Consider the following 23941-nt stretch of genomic DNA (forward strand, 5'->3'; position numbering starts at 1 on the left):
TTATTTAACTTTTTGCTTGCGTAAGTTCCAGGAGAACAGATATGGTGTGATATGAAATCTAATGAAAGCAATAATCCTTGTGTAGTTCTCCTCATCGACTGTCTTCTACCCTACATTCAGGAGTTTATGGAGAGAGAATTATTTTTTTTCACGTTGCTCGTCCCTTCAGCTTTGCACATGAGGATGGACGGTCCGTTGAGCTGAGGTGGACGTGGACACATTAACGTTAACGCTCCAGTATTTACCATTGTACATTAGCCTAGCAGCTAGCAGAGTTCCCTTCTGCTTATAGCTTAATCCTGACAAAACCCCACGGTTGAGTTTCAGCCTGCATGCATGTTCTGTATCCTAACCAGAGCAGCTTCTATTGGTTATATTAGAGAGAACAACAAGTTAGCAGAATGCTGAGTCTTCCTCTCTGCTCTCGGTCTGCTCAGCTGCTGAGACCTCTGGGCTGAGAAGGGTCTGACCTCGACATTGTCACAGAACACAGTAAAGACTCTCCCACTGAGCTGAAATGGAAACACTGTGCTAAGGGTTAAGCCCATGTTTTTCGGGGTGGGGGGGGGGGTGACTCACTCATACCCTACTCTCTGTATTGTTGTTTGTCTTGTCTTTAGGTGTGTCTGCTGGCTGTACAAATAATTGCCCCTCTGGGACAATAAAGTTACCTTGACCTTTACCTCTCCGTTACCGTTCCCTTAAGGACCCCTGCCATTCTAACCATTCTCAGCTTTTGGGGGGATTTTTTATCAGGGATTTGATACAGGTTTTGTCCTTTGTCTGTCGTTGTGCTTACAGCCATATCGGTATAGTTAAAGGCAAACAGCTGCATGTTACTGTACATGTAGTCTCACATTGCCAGACCTATCTCCACAGCACTGCGGAGTAAGGTCTGGCTCCTCCACACAGACATTCGGGGATAGGAGAAAAATTTCTCTGGCTTGTTTGCATTTCTTTAAACCAATCACAGTCGTCTTGGGCGGCGCTAAGCTCTCGATGCAATGACTTTGGCTCTGCTAAAGGAGGAGGAGCAGCCTGCAGCAGCAGAGGAGGAAGAGGAGGAGCAGCCTGCAGCAAAAGTAGCAGCAGCAGCCACAGCAGTAGCAGTGAAGGAGGAGGAGCAGCCTGCAGCACCTCCTGCAGCAGTGAAGAAGGAAGAGGAGGAGTATGTGGTGGAGAAGGTTTTGGACCGCAGAGTCGTAAAGGGAAGAATTGAGTTTCTGCTGAAATGGAAGGGGTTCTCAGAGTAAGTAGGAGTCTATAATATTAATACCTGGTGTTCTTGGTCCTGAGATAGATATATACACATACATACATACATACATACATACACACATACACACAGAGTACAGGCCAAAAGTTTGGACACACCTTCTCATTCAATGTGTTTCTTTATTTTCATGACTATTTACATTGTAGATTCTCACTGAAGGCATCAAAACTATGAATGAACACATATATTTTAGATTCTTCAAAGTAGCCACCCTTTGCTTTTTTTGATAACTCTGCAAACCCTTGGTGTTCTCTCAATGAGCTTCATGAGGTAGTCACCTGAAATGGTTTTACCTTCACAGGTGTGCCTTGTCAGGGTTCATTAGTGGAATTTTGTCCCTTATTAATAAAAAAGCAAAGGGTGGCTACTTTGAAGAATCTAAAATATAAGACATGTTTTCAGTTATTTCACACTTTTTTGTTAAGTACATAATTCCATATGTGTTCATTCGTAGTTTTGATGCCTTCAGTGAGAATCTACAATGTAAATAGTCATGAAAATGAAAAGGAAACGCATTGAATGAGAAGGTGTGTCCAAACTTTTGGCCTGTACTGTGTATGTATATGTGTGTATGTATGTGTGTGTGTATATATATATATATATATATATATATATATATATATATATATATATATATATATATATATATATGTGTGTATATATATATGTGTGTATATATATATGTGTGGGGAAAATAAGTATTTGACCCCTTGCTGATTTTGCAAGTTTGCCCACTTACAAAGAATGCAAAAATCTACAATTTTAATCATATGTACATTCTAACAGTGAAAGACAGAATCCCAAAGAAAATTCCAGAAAATCACATCATATGAATTTATTAAAATTGATAACCATCTGATGGAGGAAAAACAAGTATTTGACCCCCTGGACAAACAGCATGTTAATATTTTGTAGAAAAGCCATTATTGGCCAGCACAGATGTCAAACGGTTTTTATAGTTGGTGACAAGGTTTGTGCACATTTCGGCAGGGATGTTGGCCCACCTCCTGCAGACAGCCTCCAAATCATTCAGGTTCCGGGTTGTCGCCTGGCAACTCGAATTTTAAGCTCCCTCCAAAGATTTTCAATCGGATTCAGGTCTGGAGACTGGCTAGGCCACTCCAGAACCTTGATGTGCTTCTTCTTCAGCCACTCTTTTGTTGCTTTGGCGGTGTGCTTAGGGTCGTTGTCGTGCTGAAACACCCATCCTCGACCCATCTTCAGCTCTCTCACTGAGGGAAGGAGATGTCGGTCCAGAATTCCACGATACATGGCCCCGTCCCATCCTCCCCTCAATACGATGGAGTTGTCCCGTCCCTTGGCTGAAAAGCACCCCAAAGCATGATGTTGCCACCACCATGCTTGACGGTGGGGATGGTGTTCTTTGGGTTGTACTCGGTGTTCTTTGCCCTCCAAACACGACGAGTTGAGTTGAGGCCAAAAAGTTCTATTTTGGTCTCATCTGACCACATCACCTTCTTCCAGGCCTCTTCTGAGTCGTCCAGGTGGTGAATGGCAAACTTCATGCGGGCCTGTACATGTTTCTTCTTGAGCAGGGGGACCTTGCGCGTGCGCTGCAGGATTTCAATCCATGACGGCGTAGTGTGTTACCAACCGTTTCTTTTGTAACTGTGGTCCCAGCTGCCTTCAGTTGATTCATCAGTTCCCCCTTGTGGTTTTGGGATGATTCCTCACCGTTCGCATGATCAGGGACACCCCACGAGGCAAGATCTTGTGTGGAGGCCCAGACCGAGGGAGGTTGGCGGTGGTGTGGTGCTTCTTCCATTTCCTGATAACTGCACCGACAGTTGATCTTTTCTCTCCAAGTTGCTTTCCGATTCTCTTGTAGCCCATCCCAGCCTTGTGCAGATCAACAATCTTGTCCCTGATGTCCGTATAAAGCTCTTTGGTCTTGCCCATGGTGGTGATGTTGAATGCTGGTTGTTTGGGTGTTGACAGGTGTCTTTTATACAGGTAACGAGGTGAGGCAGGTGTATTTGATGTAGATAATTGGTTCGGATTGGGGCTGTGTCTTAAAGAAAGACTAACTGGCTTGTAGGAGCCAGAATACTTGCTGTTTGTCCAGGGGGTCAAATACTTGTTTTTCCTCATCAGATGGTTATCAATTTTAATAAATTCATATGATGTGATTTTCTGGAATTTTCTTTGGGATTCTGTCTTTCACTGTTAGAATGTACATATGATTACAATTGTAGATTTTTGCATTCTTTGTAAGTGGGCAAACCTGCAAAATCAGCAAGGGGTCAAATACTTATTTCCCCCACTGTATATATATATATATATATATATATATATATATATATATATATATATATATATATATATATATATATATATATATATAGCGCCTGAGGAGATTTCTTCTGCCTGCTCTCACCTTTCCAGTGAGGATAACACATGGGAGCAACAAGACAACCTGAACTGCCCCGACCTTATCACCGAGTACATGCAGAAACACAAGGGGGAGGAGGAAGAGAAGAAGAAGGAGGGCAAGAGGAAAGTTGTCAGTGAGGCCTCGGGAGACTCAGAGGAGCGAGAGAGCAAGAGGAAGAAGGAGGAGGTGAGTGAAGGAAAGAGGTTACTCCAGACTGAAGAGTCCCAGAAATCTATCATCTATGTATTGTTGATGAACAGCGCGAGGCCCCCACCTTTCTGCTTGGGGTCCCGGTCTTCACTAGGACACCTAGCTCATCAGTCTTGTTGGCCAGTGAGTTTACATTCCCCATCACACACAAAGGAATAGACGGCTTAAACCTCCATGCTTCCTGAGTAGCCTAGCCTCCATGCTAGCTGTGGCTCTGCATCCGCGGTATTTACGCCTCAATTCCTCTGGGATGGGGTGCACAATGCCGGCGTGTCCCATTGTCCTTAGTCTGAACAGTTGTTCCCTTGAATAAACAAGGTTTTTACTGCTGTGGTCCAGTTTAATCGTAGCCATATCTATAGGATAGAAGATATATACGTAAGGCGTGTAAATGATTTAAAAATAAAAAGTTAGAAGAGAAAAAAATTAAAAGGACAAAACCAGACACGTAACAGACGAGCTCCAGAGAAGGCTGATAAAGTTTTAAATGTGTTTTTAAATGAAGTCAGTGATGAATGATAATATATAAAGTCCTATACACATGTTTCTATAATGGTTCTAACAACGGCAGACTGGTCACAGACCAATACATCTTTTTAGATTTATTTCTTTTTGTATTCTTTGACAATAAAGGATCATGTACAGTATATTAATTTTCCATGTGTATTGTATTTGGCATTCTTAGCACACAGTGTGTGTTCTGTCCAGTAAACTGGGACTCTAATTTGAGAGGATTGTACAATTATAAAACCTGTCCTAATTGTACAATCCTCCTTAGTTATAGTCTTAGTTCACTGGACCAGTAACTATATAGTGTAGGCTACTGTTGTTTCATGGAACAACAGGGAGAGGACACCTCAATGGTTTCTGTAGATATTATTAGATCATTATATTTTGCTGTTTTTTTAAACTGATGAATACACTGTTACAGTCATGTTTACAGTGTCCATTGAGTTTATCACTTAATTATCTTTATAGTTTCTAGATTTCAGAGTCCAAGTTCTTCAGTGAAGCAAAGCATATAATATGTAGAGAAGGAACCTCAGCCTCTGTAAAAACAAAACTAAAGTGGCAGATAGCAGACCGACTGAATGCTAGACTAAAAATATAATTTATGAACTACTGCTCTTAACTGAAATCATTGAAGGAGTCAATTGTCATTTGCACAAACAGCTGTACCCTTTGCCTTAAAAGCTAGCAGTGGCAGTTAATGTTACTTAGGAAATGTATATTTTAGCCCATACGAGAGAGAGAGACAGAGGGAGAGAGGTATGTAGACTACGCTTGATATTTTAGCATTGTAGACAAGTAGTTGTAATTGATCTTCATGGTGAATTTCCTGAGTAACATTATCTGTGTGTAAATGATTAGTAGCCTAACTCCTTGAAGGGTATGATTATGAGGTTTCAGAGCAGTGGTCAGTAGTTAGGCTGCTTACACATTCAGGTGGTCCGTGGTCGTCGGCCACACTTTCTCTCGCTGTTTCATTAAAGCGTTACAGTTGTTTTATTACAACTTGCCTGAAAAATGTAGAATATTTTGGAAAATTATAAAAGTTATGAGAAGTACATTTGCTTCAATAATAACATGTCTGCAACTGGCACACATTTTCCTTCATTTTGTCATAATGAAGATTTAAAATTGTGAGTGAGAGCAAGTCCAGGGTTTAAATAAGGTTGTTCACTAACTCTCTCGCTTTCTGTTTGTCTGTTGCTATAGAAACGGAGAGGAGGAGAGGGACCCAAACATCACCACTGTCAGCACTGTGACAAATCCTTCACGACATCTGGATCTTTGAAGATTCATCAGAGAGTTCACACTGGAGACAATCTACACAGCTGTGATCAATGTGGGGCAGCTTTCATAAAACAGAGTCACCTAAAAACACATCAACGCATTCACACTGGAGAGAAGCCGTACAGCTGTGATCAATGTGGGAAAACCTTTTCTCGGAGTAGTAACCTTAAAAGACACCAGCTCATTCATACTGGAGAGAAGCCTTACAGCTGTGATTTATGTGGTAAAACCTTTGCAGAGAATGGTAGCTTAGAAAAACACCGACATGTTCACACTGGAGAGAAGCCGTACTGGTGTGATCAATGTGGGAAAACTTTTTCTCAGAGTAGTCACCTTAAATCTCACCAGCTCATTCACACTGGAGATAAACCTTACAGCTGTGATCAATGTGGGAAAACTTTTACTCAGAATGTTCACCTTGAATGCCACCGACGTGTTCATACTGGAGAGAAGCCGTACTGGTGTGATCAATGTGGGAAAACTTTTTCTCACATTAGTAACCTTAAAAAACACGAGCTCATTCACACTGCCTCGTAGTGAACATGTTTCCGAGCCAAGCTGTTTCCTCCTGCCTCCTCCTCATGCCCTGATAGCTGTGTTGTTATATTCTGATCTTCTCTCCACATTGAAGGCTGACCAGCAGTAACTTGATCTTCTGAACACCATGGATGTTCTCCTGGCTACGACTACAAATTACACTCCCTCCCTTTGAAGGGATTCATTTCACTCAAAATTAGCTTTTATTCCTGTAATACAATATGTTGAGTTAAGGGTTCAACTGCTAGTGATATTTAACTAATGCTGCAACGAAGGAGTATTAGTTCTTAATTAAAAAAATCTGATCACTGTTTACTAATGTAATGTCAAATTGCTGAACTATTTAGTCTATTGTCCATTAAGACGAAGAAAAGAAGTTAATATTCATAACTTAGAAGCTTTAATCAGAACATGTCTGCTGCTGCTCAAAATATGACTTGAACAGTTAATGTTTTAAAACTGCATCTTTGGCGTCTTCTTAAAGACTCATAGAAAAGAGTTTTGTACTGCTTTTGGATGTTCATGTGAAAAATGCTAAACAAATAATAAAAATTATATAATTTATAATAATAAAAAAATAACATTTCACAGATGAAAAAGATGTTTTACAATATTTATCTATCACGAAACCGTTGAATTTAATATCACAAAAGGTAATAATAATCCTCCTTTTAAGCTAACCATGAGTTAAGTGACTGTCCTGATACTGAATTAAGCTAACGCTAGCTTGTGTCAGGTAAAGTATTTGTTATTTCAGTAATTAATAATACCTCAGTAAGATGCTGAATATGAAGTTTGTTATGTGTGTTACTGAACAATTTCTTTAATTGTGGATAGACCAGCTGGTTGTATTTGGGGGGAAGTTTGCGAGCTTTTGGCTAATTCTGTCATTTTTAACCCATGTATAATCATTTGTTTTATTAATTTGCTCTGTCCTCTTCTTAAATAAACTGAATAGAATTGAACTTTCACATTTTCTTATTTGTTTTACAGGAGTATTCTTTATGACTCCATATCATCCTTCAGTTTATCACAAACATTCAACATCAGCACACATCTGGAGATACATGGTTTTTATTGGACAGGGAGGGAAACAAATATCTCAAGATCAGTTTATTATAAATGTATGTGTCACATTTTTTTACAGGTGTATTATTCTTTATGACACTCTTATGACTCCATATTATCCTTCAGTTTATCACAAACATTCAACATCAGCACACATCTGGAGATACATGGTTTTTATTGGACAGGGAGGGAAAAATCACAAAAAATATCTCAAGATCAGTTGATTATAAATGTATGTGTCACATTTGAAATTCTGCAGAAAATGCTTGTGAATAATGAAAAGCTAAATTACTAAAGCTGAACTAGATTGCTGGCTTTAATGTGTAAGAAGAAGGTAAAGCAGTGAGAAAAGTTGGAATGGTTTAAATTAGTAAAAATGTTTAATAACACCAAAAATGTATTATACAAAAGTGGAATATTTTAAGGTTTTCTGAAAGTCTCAGTATAGTATGTCAAAAAATGTCATAGTATGTAGAACATTTTTAAAAGAAAAGAATAAAAAATGTCCAAAAAAAGTCTTTTGAAATTTTTGAGAAGAAAGTCATAGCATGTAGAAAAAGTCATATAGTATGTTGAAAAAAAGTCATAGTATAGTATGTCGGCAAAGTCATAGAATAGAAAGCCTTTTATTGTTATTATACACATGTACAACCAGATTCCAGTGTCAACATGTACGTAAGAGAAATATAAAAACATGGAATAAAATAAGTTGTGCAAAAGAAAAAACTGGGGGGGGGGGGGTAATGTGCACAGTTCTGAGATGCTATATACATAGTGTAATATGAAGTGTGAAATAATGAAATTGCACAGAATTATCAGTGTTATCAAAAGTATTAAATATTAAATATTGCACAGTAGGAGGGTAGAAGATAAATTAAAACATCTGTTTAATAAACTATGAAACACATGTTCTTACCATGAATACTTGAAATGATAAAGTAATAAAATATGAACCACCTTGGTGTTTAAACTATAGTTTGGAGACGAGGCGGCCTACAGAGAGGAGGTCCTGAACTTGGCAGCCTGGTGTTCAGAGAACAACCTGGCTCTGAACACCAAGAAACCAAAGGAGATCATTGTGGACTTGAGGAGGACCAGCAGAGACCTAGCCCCCCTGTACATCAACGGCGAGTGTGTGGAGAGGGTCCACACCTTCTGGTTTCTCGGAGTCCTTATCTCCGCTGACATCTCCTGGACAGACAACATCCCAGCGCTCATCAAGAAGGCTCAACAGGGGCTCCACTTCCTGAGGGTCCTCAGGAAGCCCCAGCTGGACTCCAACCTGCTGCTGACCTTCTAGTGCTGGTCCATGGAGAGCCTGCTGACGTACTGGATCACAGTCTGGTAGGGCAGCTGCACCGGGGCAGACAGGGAGGGGCTCCACACAGTAGTTAAGATCAGTGGCTGCCCTCCCCCCTCCCTGAGGGACATCTCCACCTGCCGCTGCCTCAGTAGATCTGAATACAATCTAAGATCAAGTAGATTCATACTGTATCATGTTCCACAAACTAAAACAGAGTTTGGCAAAACTTAGTTACAGTGCTCCAACTTCATGGAATGAGTTGCAATATCAGCTAAAACTGCAGGTTTTTATTTGACATACTGAATTCAAGTCCTACCTAAATCCAATACATCAACATGTCTGCACTTCTTTATAAAATGTGATTTTCTGTGTTAATTTCTTAATTATTATTCCTGTCCATCCCTGTCTGTCTGTTACTTGTTGTCTGTTAAAGTGGATCCTCTATGTGCTGCCTTCTGGGCCAGGGCTCACTTGTAAAAGAGATTGTAATCTCAATGTGATTCTTTTACCTGGTAAAATAAAGGATAAATTAACATTTTTAAAATTAAACTCCCATAAAAGATTATAATATATGTGTACACCATACAATAACAACACACAGAATTAAATACATTTCATATACAGGTTCAGCAGATTTCTTTCTGTAGAAGAAATCCATGAAGTCCTGATGGAGTGAGATGAAGTTAGACACACAAACCAAACAATAAAGTGAAAACATAAAAAAATATGAACTTTTTAAGACAGAATAATAATATAAAGTATATTTACCTGAAAGACAGGAGATACCTGGAATATCACATGATAACAAACACACTACATTATATCACATTTAACTACATTACATCACAGTTAACTATATTACATCACAGTCAACTATATTACATCACAGTCAACTATATTACATCACAGTCAACTACATTACATCACAGTCAACTATATTACATCACAGTTAACTATATTACATCACAGTCAACTATATTACATCACAGTTAACTATATTACATCACAGTCAACTATATTACATCACAGTTAACTATATTACATCACAGTCAACTATATTACATCACAGTTAACTATATTACATCACATTTAACTACTTTACATTACAGTTAACTTCAAGGTTTTAGAAAGGGTCAACACAGTGTCACAAATGCAACAAAAATGTCGAAGAGTGACAAACATCAAAAGAAATGACAAATCTTGAAAAATACATAGAAAAAAGTGGCAAAAATTTCTAAATTCTTTTTCAAAAGAGTGACTGAAGAGTCAACAAACAAGTTGACAAAAACATTAAAAACAAAAAGTGACAAGAACTAATGTTAGGAGCCAGAGTCTTTAGTTTTCTCTTACCGTAGAGTTGGTGGAGAAAGCTCAGGTGTGAAGGAGCTGCTGTCCTTTGGTTGAATTGTTTTCAATAAAAATGATTGAATGTTAAAAGCTAAACTGCACAAAGTCTGAAGATGATGAAGAAGAAGAAGAAGAAGAGCAGAACTCTGACACGATGAAAGTCAGAAGAATGTTTGGATAGAAATGAAATGAAACTATCTGCAGTCTTATATCCGGTTGTCTCTGAATTTAACAGACATCCCAGCCACTGATTTTAATTTAACTACACACGTTACTGAAGGTCAAAGACGAACGCAGAAAACCCAAAAGAATAAGTGTTTGATGTTAATGTTTTAACACTTGAAGATGTTCTCACACTTTGTTCCAGTGCAGGTACTTAGTGTTAATGATGACCTACAAAAATAGAGAAACATTAACTTTGAAAAATACTTTTTTTTAAATTAAAAAATATACTTTTTTATATTATGAAACACAATACTGAGGCAGTTTCTATAGCAGGTATAGGGTTAGCTTTCACTAGCAGCTAGCACAGACTTTTACATTGCATTTATTTAGCTTTATGTCAAAGTAAATGTTTTTGTGCTTAAAGTGCTTCACATTAAAAACAGCAGAAGTAGAAATAGGAATACACAACAAGATAATCAACAAGAACAAACAAGACATACAAGTGCAACTACACAAACACAAACACACACACACACACACATCCACATCTCAGACTCCCTCTCAAGAAATACGGTATGTCCCTTTACATGCTACAGAACTTGTACCGCTGTACAGCTGAGAGTATACTGACAGGCAACACTGTAGTGTGGTTGTCAGGGCTACTTCACATGACCTTAATCTACTGACAAAGGTGGTCAAAACTACATCTAACATCATCGGGGTTCCACTTGAACCGCTCCAAAACATTTAGTGGAAAGCAGCACTAAGAAGGCCCCAGGTATGATGGAGGACTCTCGTCATCCTGCTCACCATCTCTTCTCCCTCCTCCCATCAGGGAGACGTTGGCAGAGCATCCCAACGCCAAGCAACAACACCTTTCAGGGATAGTTTTTACCCCGAGGTAATAAGGTTATTGAATGATAGTACAGCAGAAAGGAGGGCTGAGCTTAGTTAATCTGTTCCGCTGCATACTAAAACCATGTTTACATAATCATAATAATAATAATAATTACAAGGTCCTGATTATGAGAAATGAATGTTATCAAATGTTGCTATGGAATAAAATTACAGATGCCCTGGATATTACATTTTGATGTGATGTCATAATTATACTTAATGTTGACATGGCACACTAATAAACAAGAAATGTTGAAAAGGGCACTTCATATCAAAAAGGTTGCCGACCTCTGTACTATACTATGACTTATTTTCTACATACTACACTAGACTTTCAGAGAACCCTAAAATATTCCACTTTTAAATAATACATTCTTGCTATTATATATATATATATATATATATATATATATATATATATATATATATATACAGTGGGGGAAATAAGTATTTGACCCCTTGCTGATTTTGCAGGTTTGCCCACTTACAAAGAATGCAAAAATCTACAATTGTAATCATATGTACATTCTAACAGTGAAAGACAGAATCCCAAAGAAAATTCCAGAAAATCACATCATATGAATTTATTAAAATTGATAACCATCTGATGAGGAAAAACAAGTATTTGACCCCTGGACAAACAGCAAGTATTCTGGCTCCTACAAGCCAGTTAGTCTTTCTTTAAGACACAGCCCCAATCCGAACCAATTATCTACATCAAATACACCTGCCTCACCTCGTTACCTGTATAAAAGACACCTGTCAACACCCAAACAACCAGCATCCAACATCACCACCATGGGCAAGACCAAAGAGCTTTCTACGGACATCAGGGACAAGATTGTTGATCTGCACAAGGCTGGGATGGGCTACAAGAGAATCGGAAAGCAACTTGAGAGAAAAGATCAACTGTCGGTGCAGTTATCAGGAAATGGAAGAAGCACCACACCACCGCCAACCTCCCTCGGTCTGGGCCTCCACACAAGATCTTGCCTCGTGGGGTGTCCCTGATCATGCGAACGGTGAGGAATCATCCCAAAACCACAAGGGGGGGACTGATGAATCAACTGAAGGCAGCTGGGACCACAGTTACAAAAGAAACGGTTGGTAACACACTACGCCGTCATGGATTGAAATCCTGCAGCGCACGCAAGGTCCCCCTGCTCAAGAAGAAACATGTACAGGCCCGCATGAAGTTCGCCATTCACCACCTGGACGACTCAGAAGAGGCCTGGAAGAAGGTGATGTGGTCAGATGAGACCAAAATAGAACTTTTTGGCCTCAACTCAACTCGTCGTGTTTGGAGGGCAAAGAACACCGAGTACAACCCAAAGAACACCATCCCCACCGTCAAGCATGGTGGTGGCAACATCATGCTTTGGGGGTGCTTTTCAGCCAAGGGGACGGGACAACTCCATCGTATTGAGGGGAGGATGGACGGGCCATGTATCGTGGAATTCTGGACCGACATCTCCTTCCCTCAGTGAGAGAGCTGAAGATGGGTCGAGGATGGGTTTTTCAGCACGACAACGACCCTAAGCACACCGCCAAAGCAACAAAAGAGTGGCTGAAGAAGAAGCACATCAAGGTTCTGGAGTGGCCTAGCCAGTCTCCAGACCTGAATCCGATTGAAAATCTTTGGAGGGAGCTTAAAATTGAGTTGCCAGGCGACAACCTCGAACCTGAATGATTTGGAGGCTGTCTGCAGGGAGGAGGGGCCAACATCCCTGCCGAAATGTGCACAAACCTTGTCACCAACTATAAAAACCGTTTGACATCTGTGCTGGCCAATAATGGCTTTTCTACAAAATATTAACATGCTGTTTGTCCAGGGGGTCAAATACTTGTTTTTCCTCATCAGATGGTTATCAATTTTAATAAATTCATATGATGTGATTTTCTGGAATTTTCTTTGGGATTCTGTCTTTCACTGTTAGAATGTACATATGATTAAAATTGTAGATTTTTGCATTCTTTGTAAGTGGGCAAACCTGCAAAATCAGCAAGGGGTCAAATACTTATTTCCCCCACTGTATATATATTTAACATTTTTACTAATTTAAACCATTCCAACTTTTCTCACTGCTTTACCTAGATTGCTGGCTTTAATGTGTAAGAAGAATCTTACACATTAAAGCCAGCAATCTAGTTCAGCTTTAGTAATTTAGCTTTTCAGCATTCACAAGCATTTTCTGCAGAATTTCAAATGTGAGACATAAATTTATAATAAACTGATCTTGAGATATTTGTTTCCCTTCCTGTCCAATGAAAACCATGTATCTCCAGATGTGTGCTGATGTTGAATGTTTGTGATAAACTGAAGGATGATATGGAGTCATAAGAGTGTCAAAGAATACATGTAAAAAAGTAAGAAACTTAATGTGAAAGTTCAATTCTATTCAGTTTATTTAAGAAGAGGACAGAACAAATTAATAAAACCAATGTTTTAAAAATGCCAGAATTAACCAAAAGCTCGCAAATTCCCCCCAAATACAACCAGCTGGTCTATCCACAATTAAAGAAATTGTTCAGTAACACACATAACAAACTTCATATTCAGCATCTTACTGAGGTATTACTAATTACTGAAATAACAAATACTTTACCTGACACAAGCTAGCGTTAGCTTAATTCAGTATCAGGACAGTCACTTAACTCATGGTTAGCTTAAAAGAAGGATTAATGTTACCTTTTGTGATATTACACTTTAGTAATAGTTAAATATTGTAAAACATATTTTCCATCTGTGAAATGTTATTCCATGTAGCTTTGTTTAGCATTTCTTTACATGAACATCCAAAAGCAGTACAAAATATCTTTAATCTTTAGAGTCTTTAAGATCAGCTGTCTGTCCCAAACGCACAGACACAGTTTAAACATATCAGGCTCGTTGGAGATGAACTGCTCCTCGGCTGTAAAAAATCTGCTCTCAAGTCTCAGTCATCAGCTGATACCAGCAGCCTTCAGGCTGAACAGGAAGTGTCAGAAACACTGTGGTCCGTTTCTGATTTAATAAAATGTTATCAGACCCATATATATCAGCTCCTACACAGTCTCCAGTTGTTTCTATTATGACAGAGTAGCTGTCAGAATGATCTACATGTGATCTGTTGCTGATTTTAATTACCAACAGACTGTAGATGATCTGTAATCTGATCAGATTTAGTCTCTCTGACTTCTAAACATCACTATCAGCCTCACTACATGTGTTCTGTTCACAATAATAAGCCTTTAAATCAGACACATAACAGATAAAATCCCTCCAAATCAAAATCAATAAAACAGTTTATATAAAACCTCATCATGTTGAGTCGATTCTGAACCAATCAGCTGTTAGATCAGCTGAGAGGCCGGTGTTTCCCAGCATGCCCCTGGGTCCGCCTGGGTCTTTCAGTCGGTGGAGAGCAACTGCGGCGTCTGGCCCTAAAAACTGCGGCTGCCTTGATCTCGTGAGATTAACGTTGTCCACGTGTGAATGATGTCAGAGAAAGTCGGGATCAAGTCAGACATAAATCTACCCAGCATGCATTGGGCGGTGATTGCCGGTGATCAATTCTGCGCAGATCTGGCTCATCTCCAATGAGCCTATTAACTGTTCAAGTCATTTTTTAAGCAGCAGCAGCAGACATGTTCTGATTAAAGCTTTCAAGTTATGAAGATTTGCTTCTTTTCTTTGTCTTAAAGGACAATAAACTAAATATTTCAGCAATTTGACATTACCTTAGTAAACAGTGATGGGATTATTTAAATTGAGAACTAATACTCATTCGTTGCAGAATTAGTTAAATAGCGCTAGCAGTATGTAGTTGTAGCCAGGATAACATCCATGGTGTTGAGAAGATCAAGTTACTGCTGGTCAGCCTTCAATGTGGAGAGAAGATCAGAATATAACAACACAGCTATCAGGGCATGAGGAGGAGGCAGGAGGAAACAGCTTGGCTCGGAAACATGTTCACTACGAGGCAGTGTGAATGAGCTGGTGTCTTTTAAGGTGACTACTCACAGTAAAAGATTTCCCACATTGATCACACCAGTACGGCTTCTCTCCAGTGTGAACACGTCTGTGGCTTTCTAGGCTACCGCTCAGAGAAAAAGGTTTTACCACAAAAATCACAGCTGTAAGGTTTATCTCCAGTGTGAATGCGCTGGTGTCTTTTAAGGGTACCACTCTCAGAAAAAGTTTCCCCACATTGATCACAGCTGTAAGGCTTCTCTCCGGTGTGAACACGTTGGTGGCTTTCTAGGCCATCACTCCTAGTAAAAGTTTTCCCACATTGATCACAGCTGTACGGCTTCTCTCCAGTGTGAATGCGTTGATGTGTTTTTAGGGTACTCTGTAGTGTGAAAGCTGCCCCACATTGATCACAGCTGTGTAGATTCTCTCCAGTGTGAACTCTCTGATGAATCTTTAAATATCCAGATGTTGTGAAGGATTTGTCACAGTGTTGACAGTGGTGATGTTTGGGTCCCTCTCCTCCTCTCCGTTTCTATAGCAACAGACAAACAGAGAGAGAGAGAGAGAGTTAGTGAAGTAAGGGTTAACGCCCGATGCTGCGTGTCGGAGGGTTCACGCCTCGCCGTCGTCCATTACTACCTGACAATGGACACCTCGAAGAGCATTAACCTGCTTATACCATGGTCACTTGCTAAATAACACATTTTTAAAACATTAGTTTATATTTGAATTCGTTTTACAATCAAAATATAAAGTTTTTACAAACAATAACTGTTTCCCTGGTAACTCCTTACGGTTTGACTAATACCTGGAACAATCATTCCCATCCATCAGGTTCTTATTCAATGCAAACGTTGTTTGCACCTTAGATACGGCTTGTCACCCTTAGCAACCGGAAATATTTATAGTCCGCTCAGCTGATAGAACCCTTCAGTTTAGCTACGAGCCAGAAAGCTAACGCTATGCTAACAAATCAAGAGGACGAGGCACTGAAGCAGCACACAGTGTTAAAGATAACAGATTCACATTTCCTTTTTGTTTTAATGTAGCACATTCATTTAGAACAGGAAACAGACAGTTTCACCAGAAACCAGAAGGTGTCCTACATCACTTTTTTATGGACACCCTGCAGCCAATCAGAATCGAGTATTCACCCAGACCATGGTATATCCTTTAAAACCTGGACTTGCTCTCACTCACAATTTTAACTCTTCATACAATAATTTATGACAAAATGAAGGAAAATGAGAGATGTTATTATGGAAGGAAATGTACTCTTCATAACTTTTTTTAATTTCATAAATATTCAAAAATGTTTCCCAGATTTCAAATGAATGGGGACAATGTTCAAAACTTGCTTCAGTTTTACGTGGTTAGGAATTCCATGGTAACTTTTAAATAACACAAACCATTCATACATTCTGGGTGTTTTTCATTCTTTAAAGCTGCTGTAGGTAAGATTGTGAAGAGCCAGGACTTTGCCAACAAATTTGAACATCGACAACTTCTCAGTCCCTCCCCCCTTTCTGCTGAAACCCAAACCTAAATACCTTCCACACAAGGGAGTTTGGCACTAGGCATGTCAGACAACATTTTCATTTAGGTCTTTATTTTACTACACTTTGTCTGTTTGCGTTTGTAGATTTCTCCTAAATTCAACAAAAGTTGTTTTTCTAAATCATCACGCTGCTCGCTGTCTCCATCCTGTCATCACACGGTTAATGCTGCCAGATCCAAATATGGTAATTTCCTTTTTATCACCAACCAATCGTGAAAGTAATTTCTCACAGGACAACAGCTTCAAGCACAGCTTAATAGTGGTCATAATAAGAAAGTCTCAGTTTCAACTGTAAAGAGTTGCAGCAAGAAAGCCATTGCTAAGACGTCAGAATAAGAAAAAGAGGCTTGCCTGGGCCAAGAAACACTGACAATGGACTACTGAAGACTGGAAGAAGGTGTTATGGACTGATGAATCAAAATCTTTAATCTTCGGTTCATCACGCAGGATTTTTGTACGCCATCAATTGGTGAAAGGATGGTTCCTCAGTGTGTGACATCAACTGTCAAACATGGAGGAGGAAACATGATGGTCTGGGGCTGTTTTGCTGGATCCAGGATCGGTGATTTGTACAGAGTGAAAGGCACCCTGAACCAAAACGGCTACCACAGCATTTTGCAGCGCCATGCAGTACCCTCTGGTACGGGCCTAGTTGGTCAGGGGTTCATCCTACAGCAAGATAATGACCCAAAACATAAGTCCAAGCTATGCCAGAACTACATTAGCAAAAAAAGAACAAGATGGTGGGCTTAAAAACATGGAGTGGCCAGCACAGTCACCAGACTTAAACCCCATTTCTATTCTTTCATTTCAGAGTACAATAAGACATTGAACTGCATGATTTTCAATAAAAACCTGGGAAAATTGGGTTGTTCTAAAACTTTTGACCGGTAGTGTATGTGGAGAGTAATTTAAATATAAATCCTAAAAGACATTTGTGAAACCCTCTGTGTGCATTCATTAATATTGAGATTAGATTTCTGGGACTCTTCAGTCTGGAGTAACCTCTTTCCTTCACTCACCTTCTTCTTCTTCTTCCTCTTGCTCCCTCGCTCCTCTGAGTCTCCCGAGGCCTCACTGACAATGTTCCTCTTTCCCTCCTTCTTCTTCTCCTCCTTCTCCTTGTGTTTCTGCATGTACTCTGCGATAAGATCGGGGCAGTCCAGGTTTTCTTGTGGCTCCCATGTGTTATCCTCACTGGAAAGGTGAGTGCAGACAGAAGAAAATCTCCTCAGGCTTTGTTTTTAGGCAATAAATTCTTACTTTAATTACTAATTCATATTATTCCTTTTTTCTATTGCCATTTTGTAAGGTTATTTGCAGGTCTGCAACTTAATGTCAAAATACCAAACCTTCAACTTTGAGGGCATAATACAATGCCGGAATTTATGCTACTATATACAATTTGTATCTCAGGACCAAGAACACCAGGTATTAATATTATAGACTCCTACTTACTCTGAGAACCCCTTCCATTTCAGCAGAAACTCTACTCTTCCCTTCACCACTCTGCGGTCCAAAACCTTCTCCACCACATACTCCTCCTCTTCCTTCTTCACTGCTGCAGGAGGTGCTGCAGGCTGCTCCTCCTCCTCCTCCTTCACTGCTACTGCTGTGGCTGTGGCTGCTGCTGCCGCTGCTACTTTTGCTGCAGGCTGCTCCTCCTCCTCGGCCTTCTTTCCTGCTACGGTCGCCAGCTTGACGTCTGCTGAGGGCTCCTTTGGTAGACCCAAGGGGGAAACATGTAGAGATAATGATACAAGGGTTAGAAGAACTAATGGGAAGTGGGAGTGAATTATAGTTTAACATGTTTTACTATATTAAAATGTTCTGTTTGAGTGGAATGCAAGGGCTTATGAGGTGACCAATCCATAGGACTTCAGAGTGTCAAGTATCTCCTGCATTAAAACTGAAATAACTACTAAAATGTAAGCCACAAAAGTTATTAACTGGAGCTACAAGCTACATGCACAGTAGCCTCAATCACCGACATACAGAGTCTTCTGGAACAGAAGAGAGTCCTCTGTGCTTACATTGCTGACCAGGACCAGCCCAGCACACTGGTTGCTACCTAGCACCATTTGAAGAAGTAACAAGAAAAGTAAGCTCATCAATTAGAGATGCACCAATTACAACTTTCTAGGCCGATTCCGATTTTCTTTGAGTTTGACCAGCCAACATGATTTCATTTTTATATAGACCTTAGTGGTCCCCTAATACTGTATCTGAAGTCTCTTTTATATAGACCTTAGTGGTCCCCTAATACTGTATCTGAAGTCTCTTTTATATAGACCTTAGTGGTCCCCTAATACTGTATCTGAAGTCTCTTTTATATAGACCTTAGTGGTCCCTAATACTGTATCTGAAGTCTCTTTTATATAGACCTTAGTGGTCCCCTAATACTGTATCTGAAGTCTCTTTTATATAGACCTTAGTGGTCCCCTAATACTGTATCTGAAGTCTCTTTTATATAGACCTTAGTGGTCCTCTAATACTGTATCTGAAGTCTCTTTTACATAGGCCTTAGTGGTCCCCTAATACTGTATCTGAAGTCTCTTTTATATAGACCTTAGTGGTCCCCTAATACTGTATCTGAAGTCTCTTTTATATAGACCTTAGTGGTCCCCTAATACTGTATCTGAAGTCTCTTTCCCGAAATTCAGCCTTGGTGCAGAATTACAGCCACTAGAGCCAGTCCCACAATGAGCTTTCCTTAGGATGTGCCATTTCTGTGTCTGTAGCTATTGAGGAGGAGAGAGAGAGGGGGGGGCAAGGTGGAAGGTGGGGGTGTGGTCTTAACCAACTGACACTTTTCTCATTTGAAAGCCATGATGTTTCTCTCTCATGGGTGGGCCAAATTCTCTGGGTGGGCAAAGCAGATAAAGGGGAGGTAACCTTGCTCCTTATGACCTCATAAGGAGAAGATTCCTGATTGGTCCATCTGAGCTTTCATTTTCTCAAAAGGCAGAGCAGGATACCCAGGGCTCGGTTTACACCTATCACCATTTCTAGCCAATTGGAGACCATAGGCAGGCTGGGGGAACTCATGTTAACGTTAAAAAACCTCATAAAGTGAAATTTTCATGCCATGGGACCTTTAATAGAACATTTTTGAATAGATGATCGATCACTATGAAATAGAACTATATAAATTACTTGTGGTGTGGGAGATTCACACATCTAAAGTACAATGTTAGAACCATTTCCTTCTTTTCACATCTAATATCCAACTTAAAAAGGTATTATGGAGGATTTTCTTTTTCCGGGTAGATCATCAAGACTATTGGTCCTCCTAGTTGTCAATCATTCTGGTGATATGTTTACGTAAAGCCGTCGTACGTGCTCGTCCCTAGGTAGTTTTCTCTTTCTGCGCATGCACACTTTCAGGTGTATATGTGTGGTGAGCATAGGTAATGAGCTACAGTTTCAGCCATTCATTGAAGCTCGCCGTTCTCACCGTGTTTTTTCAAAATGTCTGAGGGTCGCAAGAGAAAAAGTGTCTACGAATTGTATGACAAGAAGAGAAAGGCCTCTGAAGAAAGAAACAAGACCAGTGTTTTTGGGGAATATTTCACACGCTGGCGTGCGCTAAACGCACAGGTTGGGCTTCCCACTGATGCCTCAGTCGCCAAGTTTCTACTCCACAGATAGCTAAGCTATGATTAGCAATGCTAGCCCTGGCACAAGTCACGCACCGCGCACACACGGTAAACATCTCAATTTGTGAAAAAGTGCAAATCTTCTTTTAGAAAGTAGGCTTGTATGAGCCATGCCGACAGCAACTTGTAAACCGTGCACTCTCGTGCACACGTTTAATAGGCGTTCCCTCTCAGGAGCAGGCAGAGGGTTGAGCATGTGCATTTTTTCAAAAAAGTGGAGAGGGCGGTTCTTTTCTAAAATTCGGGATAATCCTCCACTATACCTTTAATATAATAAATATAGCCTTGCAGTATAAAGATATTTCTCAAAACACACACGCAGGCCTGTTTGAACGTTAACAGTAACGTGACCTGAAAACAAACATCACCACTCATTTTACACACAGTTTAGCAACAAACTAAACGCTGGGGGAAGATTACTACGTTTTTAATGTTTGGAGCGGTATGCACCCCCACTAACCTGGAAAGCGTTTTAAACAGTAACGTTAATACAGCGTCTCTCTCTCTCTTTTTTTTTTTTTTTATTATTTTTTATACAGCTTCTCTTGCAGCCGGACGTTAGAGGCAGAGGGAAAGTCACTGCAGCGTTTGCTAATGTTAGCCTAGCTTCTTGTCTCATCTGGGTATGGCGAGTGGATTGTGTCATTCAAAGGATAACCAGGAGAAGAGAAGGAGCAGGTTACCCTCCCCGTCATCGCCAAACCGTGTGGAATTTTGAATTGATTTAATAGGGATTACAGACGAGAGACCAGCGGTGACTAGGCGGCGAGTGCATGTTAGAAACGTTTTCCGGCGACGGCGTATGTTTAGAATTCCCATCAAATCTACGCCTACTAAAGACGTCTAAACTAAGTACGTCGCCTTACAAACGTGTGAAACAGACGCCTTCACTAACTAAAGACGTCTGAACTATGTACGTCGTCAGGGTGACTTTTCCCTTAATATTGAACTAGAGTAAAGTATATTATCATTGTTTAGATTCACATTTTGTTAGTGTTCTTTTGCTTACTTTCTGGTTCTTATGTGTTACTCATAATGTGTGGCTAATAATATCATCATGCTTATAAAAAAAAAGTATGAAACTGCTGAATGAACACTCGAAATGTCTCCATGGCAACAAGAGACAGATGCCGTTTGAACAACAATCATAAATAAAATAGGAATTTGGCATATTTAACCAAAATCAGCAACAATCAGCAACTGTCTTATGCCTCCTTAGGACCGTAACGAAGGTATAGTCACAAGATATATGATCAAAATCATAAAAATAACAGCTGATATAGCTGGGGAGCTTGCAGCCTTAGTGATAGTTGCGTCCACTTGTTACCCAAAATGAACGTCAGTTCACTCAAAAAATACAAACAAATGAACTATTAAGGGTATTCAACGTTAAAACAAATATGAAGGTGATTGATTGACATTTACCCATTACATAATAAATAAGTCAGTGATTTGGCTGGTCTTAGCTAGGCCAACTAGCTAGATAAAGAACAGAGAGCCAGCCCACACAGCGAGACCGTGGTGCCTTTGACTCAAATCAAATCTTTTTTAATTGGGGGTCTCTGCAAAGATACTAAATAAAGAACTTACAGTATATTTCGGATTTTTATCAGAAACTGCTTTATTGGCCATGTAAGTGTAAACACAAGGGAATTTGAGTCTGGCTAGGTGTAGCTTTCAACACAGAAACAGACATAAGTTATGGCTAAAAACAAAGATAAACAAGGTAAGTTAAACATGAAGGTTTCACTACTATGTAGGCTACATATATAAGTTGTATATAATAAAGTGTATACATGCATACATATCAAACATATGTACATAAAGTTACATGTAAATAGATCTATAAAGCTTATAAACAGTAAGGCAATTAGTGCCAATAATCCAGTAGATGGCGCCGATGTTCAGTCAATGTTAGAGTTACGCATTCTTCCAACAGTGCGCATGTCACATAAGCTGATGAGATACTACAATTTAATTCATCGTATTATTTTTATACTGTCAGTAGGCTACTTGTATAATGGCTAAAGGGCCTGGAAAATATATTGAATGAATTGAAATACATTTAAACCTATAGGCTATAGGCTTACTGTATATTGAACTTGAATTCACTCAATTTGTTTTTTTTGGGGGGCACGTCTGGCGACGACACTAGGTGTGGCGGCGTACTTATCATCGACGATGTACACTGGCGACAGTGTAGTCAATCCACACGTTAGAGTCACACGACAGTCTCCTTCAGTAGGTTATCCGTGGCACTATCCACTCGCCATAATCTGGGGTCTGATCAACAGTAAATTCATCAAAGTCAGGGTGCCCAACGCTATTTTCCAATAAACTCTAGCGGTCATATTACACGGGACCCACGTGAGTGCGGTATTCATGTTCCACTTATTCAGCCTCAGAGGGGAGAGAGAGAACAACAAACAAAGGAACGTTTCCCTCCCAAACAAACGGGGGTCGAATGGGAAGCTAACTTCAGCGTCGCAACAACACATGAATATGAACTACTAGCTAGCCTGCTACATTACATTACATGTCATTTAGCTGACGCTTTTATTCAAAGAGACTTCCGGTTAAGTGCTTTCAACCCTGGAGGTGTAAACTCCAGACAACAAGTAGTAAGAGCAAGTCCATTAGCTTTAAATAAGCTAAACTACAAAGAGCCATATGAAAGAGCTAGCTAGCTTCTGCTCAGCTCCGTTAGCATTAAGCAGCCGAATGGGAAGCTAACGCATGCGCAGCTCTGTCTTCTCTTGTCTCTGAGTGCCGTGTAAAAGAGCAGTTCTTAAAGTGTTTAGCTGAGTGTGTGCGGGTTTACCTGGAGCTCTGTCTTCTTCAAACTCACTAATAACAAACAGCACAGCTATCCCGCCGCCAGCCACACATCCCAGTCAAACAACGAGACTTCCGCTTCCTTCTTCTTCTTCTTCTGTTGCTTGTTTAACGGCGGATGCGGACTAACTTAGCGCACTACCGCCACCCTCCACTTCCGCTTCCTCCCAGTGCGGGTTGCAAAATTACGAATCCCACTATGGCCACGCCAAGACCCGCCCTACGAAGCAGCTCAATTGGTTGGGGTTAGGCATTTTACCTCGAGTGGTTAAGGTTAGGGTTAGGGGATTGGTCAGGGGATAGGACCTGTACATGTAAGCATGGACGCCTGGCCAATAGTAGTGTGTGAACGCTATTGAAGGGCGGGTCTTGGCGTGGCCATAGTGGGATTCGTAATATCGCGTCCGGGTTCTTTTTCTTCTTCTTCTTTAATGGCGGATTGCAAACAACTTTTAGGTGCATGCCGCCACCTACTGTGCTGGAGTGTGTATCATCATGTCATTTTACAATTATTTTATATTCTACTCAACAACCCTGCAGCTTTTAAAAATTGAAATAAGGCCTTCCTGGTGATCCTGATCTCCTCTCCCTCCCCTTCTGATCCCATTGTCCCCATCAGAGTCCCCTCCCGCCCTGCCTGCTGAACCTTATCTTTAACCACCTGTCTGTCCACCTCATACAATGTGCAATACAATATTATATGTTCAGTATTTTCTTTAACCCCACAGTTTCCACAGTTCTCACTATTCCTTTTCCTCCATTAAAAACAAGGTGCCATTCAGTCCTGTGTGATCCACCCTGAGTCTTGTCATTATAATTTCCTCCCTCCTTTCCATTTAATTCTTTAGACTGACAGATTTTTGTATTTTATAATATCCCTTCCTTTTCTATCTTCCTCCCACCATTTCTGCCATATGTCAAGGCCTTTCTTATTGTTCC

At 40.1% G+C, this 23941-nt stretch overlaps 2 protein-coding genes across 2 annotated transcripts in view; both read left to right on the plus strand.

Moving 5' to 3' along the window:
* The window catches only part of LOC114574093 (zinc finger protein 239-like), a 51710-nt gene that overhangs the window by 285 nt on the left and 27484 nt on the right, over positions 1–23941 (plus strand). The window lies entirely within an intron of this gene.
* Positions 1097–6317, plus strand: LOC114574097 (putative zinc finger protein 702). Its single transcript, XM_028606416.1, has 3 exons — positions 1097–1249; positions 3683–3857; positions 5601–6317. Exons 2-3 carry the CDS (start codon positions 3744–3746, stop codon positions 6213–6215), a joined length of 729 nt encoding a protein of 242 aa, XP_028462217.1. The 5' UTR covers positions 1097–1249; positions 3683–3743; the 3' UTR covers positions 6216–6317.

This window comes from Perca flavescens, chromosome 19 (genome assembly GCF_004354835.1).
Source record: "Perca flavescens isolate YP-PL-M2 chromosome 19, PFLA_1.0, whole genome shotgun sequence".
Classification (NCBI taxonomy): domain Eukaryota; kingdom Metazoa; phylum Chordata; class Actinopteri; order Perciformes; family Percidae; genus Perca; species Perca flavescens.